Source organism: Aythya fuligula, chromosome Z (assembly GCF_009819795.1).
Source record: "Aythya fuligula isolate bAytFul2 chromosome Z, bAytFul2.pri, whole genome shotgun sequence".
NCBI classification, from domain to species: domain Eukaryota; kingdom Metazoa; phylum Chordata; class Aves; order Anseriformes; family Anatidae; genus Aythya; species Aythya fuligula.
In genome coordinates, this window is record NC_045593.1 from 18,867,221 (window position 1) to 18,876,910 (window position 9,690).

Here is a 9,690-nt window from a genome sequence, read left to right on the forward strand (position 1 = left end):
CCCTATGAATTTTTTATCCTCCAGGTCCACACTCTGGACTACCCGGAGGTGTCTAGACTGGAACTAAACATCTTCATGTGGGCAACTGAATCAAGCTGAAATTTAGGTAAGCCAAGTTCCACTCTGTAACTTGATTTGTAGTGGCTTGCAAAGATTCGCTCTGATGCTCATATTAACTGTCCAGTAATGCTACAGAAGGAACGTGAAAGAAAGGAGATTTTGTCTTCATACCACAACAGATGACACAACTTCTCACTCGCACCTCCACTGTGAGCTATGTTGTTGGGGAGGGTTTTCTTTTTTTCACAGTTACAAATGTCAAATACCCTTAAGAGGAGAAACAAAACCCACATCCTCTTTGTTTTGCTATATATTGCATAGTGAACAGAGGAGAACAGCAGCTAGTAACCATGGGAGCTTTCTTTACCTTGTCGACCTCTGCTGCTGTCATCCTCCTAGTAATTCCTGGAGGTAAGTACAAACTTAGACGTTTTTGAAGGCAAATGCTGATGCATGCAGTTTCACTTAAGCAAACGTGCATTAGCATAAAGAAAGTAGTTGCAATTGTTATTGTGGTTCTTACAAAAATAAAACTCTCTGTATCTCTTTGAGCTTTCATACAGACAAAATCATTTCTGAATGGATAGTAATAACTAAAGCTACACAGGTGACAAGCTATTTGGAAGAACTTAGAGAAATTAACATGATTGTTTTTCGATCTTTCTCTCTACAGGCATGCACTTATATGATTTGCTTGGTTTTCTGCTTTTCTGACAAAAACGTTCATGTGATGTTACTTACCATATACAGCCCAGTTCCCAAGAGTCTGTGTAGGACAGATAATGCACAACATTTATCTGGTGTCAGATTTGGGGTTCTTACAATGACAGCTAAGAACTTAGCCATTGCCATGAACATCAGGAAAATAAATCTGTGCAAGATCAATAACGTTGTGGTGGGTTTGGGGTTGTTCTTCTTTGTTTTTCTTTGTTTGTTTTCTTTTTGTCACAGCACTGACCTCATTTTGGTCCTACTGAAACATACAGAAGTAGCACTGCTGAGCAATCTTAGAAATCTAGCCTGAAGACCAGCATTGTGACACACATACATACCTGTGTGTCTGCGTACTCTGTGATTACATAAAATGTTATTTTCCAGGAGACTGCAGTGTCTGTCAGTATTTGTTAGCCCAGCTGTGTGTATTGTCAGCCTGGAGAAGAGGAGGCTCAGGGGTGACCTTATCGCTCTCTACAGATACCTTAAAGGAGGCTGTAGCGAGGTGGGGGTTGGTCTGTTCTCCCACGTGCCTGGTGACAGGACGAGGGGGAATGGGCTTAAGTTGCGCCAGGGGAGTTTTAGGTTGGATGTTAGGAAGAACTTCTTTACCGAAAGGGTTGTTAGACATTGGAACAGGCTGCCCAGGGAAGTGGTGGAGTCACCATCCCTGGAAGTCTTCAAAAGACGTTTAGATGTAGAGCTTAGGGATATGGTTTAGTGGGGACTGTTAGCGTTAGGTCAGAGGTCGGACTCGATGATCTTGAGGTCTCTTCCAACCTAGAAATTCTGTGTGATTCTGTGTTTGTGGCTTATTTTTATTTTTAGGTTTATGTGTGGAAATAATTGGAGGAGATAAAGTAAAACCACACTCAAGACCGTTTATGGCCCTAATCATAAAAGAGGAAACAGAAGTTATCTGTGGAGGAGCTTTGATCAAGCCAAACTGGGTGTTAACAGCTGCCCACTGTCCTTTGTAAGTTTTCGCTCTGAGTGGGAGATTGTCCTTAGTAGTTTTGAGTTTCTAGCTGCAGGCAAGCACAGAATACCAACACTGAAGTGGTAAATCTGGCGGAAAGACCCATGCCTGTTTTCTCAGTCACTTGGCGAGAGGACTGGCCAGTCTAAATAGCTGCTCAGAAAACAGAAACAAATTCCTGTCATTTTATTCTGCAGAAGACACACTGGGCAGCACAGAAAGACAACATGCAATTACAAAGGAGCAAAACATTCTCCAGACAGATGACAGGAATCACTTAGAGACCTCTGCTTAACTGGATGCGTTGCTCCCTCCTGTCTGACTCATGCCGTACACGGCTATTTGACCCAGCGCATTCTCCCTGCCAGGAGAGATGCGAGGTTCAAATCTCACATCCCATCCATTGCCTCTGCTGGGAGCACTGGAGCTGCTGCTGAGCCAGACCTCACACAGGCTCTGTCAGCAGCCTGCCCAGGAGCAGTGAATTGCTGGGCTCTGCAGACATCAGAGGCTCCTATCCATTTCTCCTGCCACCAGACAGGGAGATCTCTACTACCCAGGCAGCACAGGGCCCAAAATCAGTAGTATCAATATATGGCCACTGTATGGTGATTCCAAAAGAGATCTCTCTGAAGAAAAATGCAGGATGTAATCAACATAATGATGCTCAGTGAACAGTCACACAGCCCTTAACAGCTGCAGGAACAGGAGCAACCATGTCCTGAGGGTTTGGGTTGCTGCAGGAAGAGGCATCTGAGGGCCAGCCTGCTCTGACAGGTTTCGCCCATTAGGCAGCTGCAGGCATCCAGCTCCCAAGGGAAACAACAGGGATAGGTTCCCAGTCAAGTACCTGAGCCCTGTCTGCTCTGGCAAATTGAAGGTAGAATAGCATCAGCTGTGATTCAATGAGACACTTTCATTAATTACTTGTAAAACCGCGTAATTTTTTACATTTTTCTGAATTACTCCTGCTTTTCAGGCATGAGAAAAGAGATTTACAGCACCACATTTATCAGCAACGAATTATGGACTTGCAACAAGTGAATCCCAATAACCATGTTGTCTTTCTCCTCAGGGAAAAGAGCAAGGATGAAGTTGTTCTTGGAGCTCATTCAAGAAAAAGAAAAGAAAAAGAAAAACAGGTTTTTAAGATTGCAAAACTAATTCGCCATCCATGCTACTGGCCCGATCGTTTGGATCATGACCTTATGCTGCTGCAGGTATGTACTTACTTACACGTCACTCAAGGAATATGCATCTCCTATGATGCACCAGTTTCCTCCTTCTTGTGAGGAAGGGAAATCAAGCACAGGAGTTTCTGATAACTGTTTCTGCAAATCCAGCTGACTGGGGAACTGGGGATGCAATGGGGACTAAGGTACTCAACATTTCCTGCAATGCATGCCAATACTCAAAGCAGAAAAATTCTGCAGCTTGGCCTACATATTGCAATTCCTGGCTTTTCCATGGAATAATAAAGAAGCATGTGAATTTCATTCACAGAAAGCAGCATGCTTCAAATGTAAAAATAAATTGTCTAAAAACCGTTATGTTCTGACTTAAAAACCGTTCCATTAAAAATTTCTCAACTCTGATTCTCTTTTTTGCCAGCTTCACTTATTGCTGTTATTTTGCTCTAGGCAAACAGGCCCAGATTCTCTCTTCTTAGGTACCCCCCAATGATATGAGTGCCAGGGAAAGGAAATAAGGTCTTTTCAGATGTAATGTTTCAGCAGACATTGAATGTGTTTTCATAAGACAATATATACTCATTTTCTTCATTCCTATATTACCTCACTGATTACATAAATCCCCTCACAATCAATTGATGTATCTGAAAGACAAGTTGCAGTAATCATTAATTGCCATAATGGGATAGATCTAACTTTCAGGAGTCTCTGTTGGACATAAAAACTATTTGCTCTATCTTCCACAGCTTAATAGAAGAGCAAAACTTAATAAAGCTGTGAAACCCATTCGCCTGCCTACCTCAGTTGATGATCCCAAGCCAGGAACTGTTTGTAGAGTAGCAGGATGGGGAAAAGTTACAAATGAATCCAAGGACTTTTCTGATATCCTGAGGGAAGTCAACGTCACTATTATCAGCAGAGCAACTTGCAATAGTGCAAAATATTATGGGAACAAGCCTACTATAACAGACAGGATGATATGTGCAGGGTCTGAGAAAGGCAAAACGGACTCATGTCGGGTAAGTACATTTACATATATAATCCCATATACACATAGGTTATATTAAAAATAAAATAAAATACTAGTTTCTACAGACATAGAATCTGCCTATCCTCAGCTCAAGGAGGAATGATCCTAAAATTGAGAGAATTTATCAGGGCTTTTTCTTCTAGTTTAAAATCAAAAATTCATCATCACGTATGTTGTTTTAATCCAGGCAAGGCAGATAGCTGTTCTTTTCTGTATTAAAATGTTTTTTGATAGAAAAATCTCTACAAGCCCTTTCTCAAGCAGCTAAATTCAATGGAACAGCTTCTCTGACACCAGAGGGCTTTGGAACAGATTTTGCTAAAAAATAAATAAATAAAATATGACTGGATGCCAAGTCAAATGCAAAACTTTGTAAGAACTACCACATTTTAAAAGAATTAAATAAGAATTAAATACTGAAGTAACAATACTACAAAAAAAAAAAAAAAAAAAGAGTAGCAATTTCTAGACATCTTTAAAGGTGTCTTTCAAGAAGAAAGTGTCCATTTTTTTCATTTCACATTCATTAAGACCCATTATACATTGGCACTGGATTAAATTTATTCCATTTAAATCATACTTGAAAGATCACATTGAATTCTTTTTTGTTGTTGTTTTGTTTTCCTTTTGCTAATGAAAAATTAAAAGCTTATCTTCTAATGAGAAAACAAGAAAAAGAAAACACCAGCACTGTCTATGATTTTATTTCCCCTGTGGCGCTGGACTAAGTTTTATGTAAGGGAAGGATTTTTTCACTTTTATAAATCTGAATAACAATTTTTGTCCTTTCTTTTCCAGGGGGATTCAGGTGGACCTTTAATATGTAAAAATGTGATGAGAGGCATCACCTCTTTTGGGAAAAAAAATATGTGTGGTGCTATTGGTGCTCCTGGTGTCTACACTCGCCTCACAAAGCAATATGTTCAGTGGATAAAGAAAACCATAGGGGGAGACTTATAGACTGGCTTTTGACCAAGCAAATTCCTACTTCATACTTGCATAGCAAAATCTAGTTTTGAAATATACTTTTAAAACAGCTTCATCTTACTGGTAATAATGATATTCCCATGCAGCTATTCCCATGCTGAATTTCCTAGCTTGATGTCCTTATAGATGAAATAACATACATTTCTTTTCAGGACAGATGTCTTTTTAATAGGACCAGGACACAGAACACTCTGCTAGAACAGCATTTGTAGCTTACACTGCCATAGAGTCTATCTGTGACTCAGGCTTCCAATGTCCTTGTGTTGCATATTCAAACTGAGCCCTACCTGGATGAGTACATCTGAGCAAGAATCTCATCCAGCCGTTTGTGTCCTCACTGCACATTGAGTATATACTGCTCTCTTCTCTATCTTGACTTCTGCAAATAATCCTAAGTGGTAATGAGATGCTAGGTACAACACCAGACACCTGAAAAACTTGTTAGTTATTTGGCAGAAGATCTCCTGATTATATAGGTATAGAGGACTGACAAATTTCAGAAAATTAATTTTCAGCAACTGTTTAGTTGAACTTCTGACTGCAGGATATAAGAACTATTTCCTAACTTTCATGTATTTTTCTATACTTCATCCCTTCATGTAATCTGCATTTAATGAAAAAACAGCAATAAAACCTATTGTTTGAAGCTGTCCATTTATGTGGATGGTGGATGACCTGGTCCGCATGGTGGCGGAGCTCAAGGAGGAGGTGGAGAGGTTGAGGGCCATCAGGGAGTGTGAGCAAGAGATAGACTTCTGGAGTAACTCCCTGCAGGGCCTCAAGGGGAGGTACCGAGGTGAGACTTCTCAAATGGGGGTGGACCCCCTGCCCTGTCCCCATCGGGCAGAGGGAGGAAATCTGGGAGCTGAGGAGGACTGGAAACAGGTCCCTGCTCGATATCACAGGCGACGCCCTCCCCTTCCGGCCCCGCATTCCCAGGTGCCCTTACACAACAGGTTTGAGGCCCTGGAGCTCGACAGACCAGTAGCTGAGGAAGAGGTAGCAAGTGTTCCCAGGAGGATGCCTAGGGCGAGGAGGTCGACTCCACGCCTCAGGACTGCCTCCACCAGGAAAGACAGGAGGGTTATTGTTATTGGAGACTCGATTCTTAGGGGAACAGAGGGCCCTATTTGTCGGCCTGACCCTACCCGTAGGGAAGTCTGCTGTCTCCCTGGGGCCAGGGTCAGGGACGTTGCCAGAAAGCTTCCCAACCTGGTATGCCCCTCTGACTATTACCCTCTTTTGATAGTCCAGGCGGGCAGTGACAACATCGAAGAGAGAAGCCTGAAGGCTATCAAAAGAGACTTTAGGGGACTGGGTCGGTTAGTGGATGGAGCGGGAGTGCAGGTGGTGTTTTCATCCATCCCTACGGTGGCAGGGAGGGGTTCAGAGAGGACACGGAAAGCCCACCTGTTAAACACGTGGCTCCGGGGCTGGTGCCAACGCAGAAATCTTGTTTTTTTTGATCATGGGGCACTTTACTCAGCACCTGGCCTGATGGCCGCAGACGGGTCCCTGTCTTTTAGGGGAAAAAGGATCCTGGGCCAGGAGCTGGCAGGGCTCATTGAGAGGGCTTTAAACTAGGTAGGAAGGGGGATGGAGCTGAAGCTAGGATTGTTGGGGCTGTGCCAGGGGGAACGATGGCAAGGCCGAAGGATAAGGCAATGGCCCAGCTGAAGTGCATCTACACCAATGCACGCAGCATGGGTAACAAACAGGAGGAGCTGGAAGCCATCGTGCAGCAGGCAGGCTATGACTTGGTTGCCATCACGGAGACGTGGTGGGACCAGTCTCATGACTGGAGTACTGCAATGCCTGGCTATAAGCTCTTTAGAAGGGACAGGCAGCACAGAAGGGGTGGTGGTGTGGCTCTCTATATTAGAGAGTCTTTCGAGGTTGTAGAACTCGAGGCTGGGAATGACAAGGTCGAGTCCCTTTGGGTTAGGATCGGCAGGGACAACAAGGCTAGTGTCCTGGTCGGGGTCTGCTATAGACTGCCGAACCAGGATGAGGAACTCTACAGGCAGCTGACAGAAGTTGCAAAATCATCAGCTCTTGTACTCGTGGGGGACTTCAACTTCCCTGACATATCCTGGAAGCACAACACAGCCCTGAGAAAGCAGTCTAGGAGGTTTCTGGAGAGCGTGGAAGATAGCTTCCTGACGCAGCTGGTTAGTGAACCTACGAGGGGTGGTGTCCCGCTAGACCTTCTCTTCACAAACAGAGAAGGACTGGTGGAGGATGTGATTGTCGGGAGCTGTCTTGGGCAGAGTGACCACGCAATGGTGGAGTTCACTATTCTTGACGAGGCCAGGAAGGGGACCAGTAAAACCGCTGTATTGGACTTTCAGAGGGCTGACTTTGAGCTGCTCAGGACACTGGTTGGTGGAGTCCCTTGGGAGGCGGTTCTGAAGGGCAGAGGGGTCCAGGAAGGCTGGGCGCTCTTCAAGAGGGACATCTTAATGGCGCAGGAACGGTCTGTCCCCACGTGCCCAAAGACGAGCTGGCGGGGAAGAAGACCAGCCTGGCTCAACAGAGAATTGTGGCTTGATCTTAGGAGAAAAAAGAGGGTTTATGTGGGCAGGCCACTAGGGAGGACTATAAAGATGTAGCGAGGCTGTGCAGGGACAAAATTAGGAAGGCCAAAGCTCATCTGGAGCTCAATCTGGCTACTGCCGTTAAAGATAACAAAAAACGTTTCTATAAATACATCAACACAAAAAGGAGGACTAAGGAGAATCTCCATCCTTTACTGGATGCAGGGGGAAACTTAGTTACAAGAGATGAGGAAAAGGCGGAGGTGCTTAATGCCTTCTTTGCCTCAGTCTTTAGCGGCAATACCAGTTGTTCTCTGGATACCCAGTACCCTGAGCTGGTGGAAGGGGATGGGGAGCAGGATGTGGCCCTCACTATCCATGAAGAACTGGTTGGTGACCTGCTGTGGCACTTGGATGTGCACAAGTCGATGGGGCCGGATGGGATCCACCCAAGGGTACTGAGAGAACTGGCAGAGGAGCTGGCCAAGACACTGTCCATCATTTATCAACAGTCCTGGCTATCGGGGGAGGTCCCAGTTGACTGGCGGCTAGCAAATGTGACGCCCATCTACAAGAAGGGCTGGAGGGCAGACCCGGGAAACTACAGGCCTGTCAGTTTGACCTCAGTGCCAGGGAAGCTCATGAAGCAGATCCTCTTGAGAGTCATCATGCAGCACTTGCAGGGCAAGCAGGCGATCAGGCCCAGTCAGCATGGGTTTATGAAAGGCAGATCCTGCTTGATGAACCTGATCTCCTTCTATGACAAAGTGACGCGTTGGGTGGATGAGGGAAAGGCTGTGGATGTGGTCTACCTTGACTTCAGCAAGGCTTTTGACACCGTCTCCCACAGCATTCTCCTCAAGAAACTGGCTGCTCTTGGCTTGGACTGGCGCACGCTTCGTTGGGTTAGAAACTGGCTGGATAGCCGGGCCCAAAGAGTCGTGGTGAATGGAGCCAAGTCCAGTTGGAGGCCAGTCACTAGTGGCGTCCCCCAGGGCTCGGTGCTGGGGCCGGTCCTCTTTAATATCTTCATCGATGATCTGGACGAGGGCATTGAGTGCACCCTCAGTAAGTTCACAGATGACACCAAGCTATGCGCATGTGTCGATCTGCTTGAGGGTAGGAAAGCTCTGCAGGAGGATCTGGATAGGCTGCACCGATGGGCTGAGGTCTACTGCATGAAATTCAACAAGGCCAAGTGCCGGGTCCTGCACCTGGGGCGCAATAACCCCAAGCAGAGCTACAGGCTGGGAGAGGAATGGTTGGAGAGCTGCCAGGCAGAGAAGGACCTGGGAGTGATGGTGGATAGTCGGCGGAATATGAGCCAGCAGTGTGCTCAGGTGGCCAAGAAGGCCAACGGCATCCTGGCTTGTATCAGGAACAGTGTGACCAGCAGGGCTAGGGAGGTGATCGTCCCCCTGTATTCAGCTCTGGTGAGGCCGCACCTCGAGTACTGTGTTCAGTTTTGGGCCCCTCGCTACAAGAAGGACATGGAGGTGCTTGAGCGGGTGCAGAGAAGGGCGACGAAGCTGGTGAGGGGCCTGGAGAACAAGTCCTACGAGGAGCGGCTGAGGGAGCTGGGCTTGTTCAGCCTGGAGAAGAGGAGGCTCAGGGGCGACCTTATCGCTCTCTATAGGTACCTCAAGGGAGGCTGTAGCGAGGTGGGGGTTGGCCTGTTCTCCCACGTGCCTGGTGACAGGACGAGGGGGAATGGGCTTAAGTTGTGCCAGGGGAGTTTTAGGTTAGATGTTAGGAAGAACTTCTTTACTGAAAGGGTTGTGAGGCACTGGAACAGGCTGCCCAGGGAAGTGGTGGAGTCACCATCCCTGGAAGTCTTCAAAAGACGTTTAGATGTAGATCTTAGAGATATGGTTTAGTGGGGACTGCTAGCGTTAGGTCAGAGGTCGGACTCGATGATCTTGAGGTCTCTTCCAACCTAGAAATTCTGTGATTCTGTGGAGCACAGTGTCTGTTGCAGTACAGATATTCTGTGCCCATAATGTTTTGGATGTGCACTATGTTCAAAGAATGAAACAAGGTCAGCAAAGTTATACTAAAAGAAAAAAAAAAATAGCTGAAAAGCCATCTTCTTTTTGTCGTTTCCTTCAATGGCAGAAGGTATCTCAGCTGGAGTATTGATATGATAAAGCACTGTTTGTAGCATTTAAAAACAAAACAAAAAAAGAATCGTAC

At 45.8% G+C, this 9,690-nt stretch overlaps 1 protein-coding gene across 1 annotated transcript; it reads left to right on the forward strand.

The window, feature by feature from the left end:
- Window positions 1-410: 410 nt before the first annotated feature.
- On the forward strand, window positions 411-4,933 carry LOC116501210 (granzyme A-like). The gene is made up of 5 exons (XM_032206743.1): window positions 411-471; window positions 1,603-1,750; window positions 2,829-2,973; window positions 3,690-3,962; window positions 4,772-4,933. Exons 1-5 carry the CDS (start codon window positions 411-413, stop codon window positions 4,931-4,933), a joined length of 789 nt encoding a protein of 262 aa, XP_032062634.1.
- The last annotated feature ends 4,757 nt before the right edge of the window (window positions 4,934-9,690 follow it).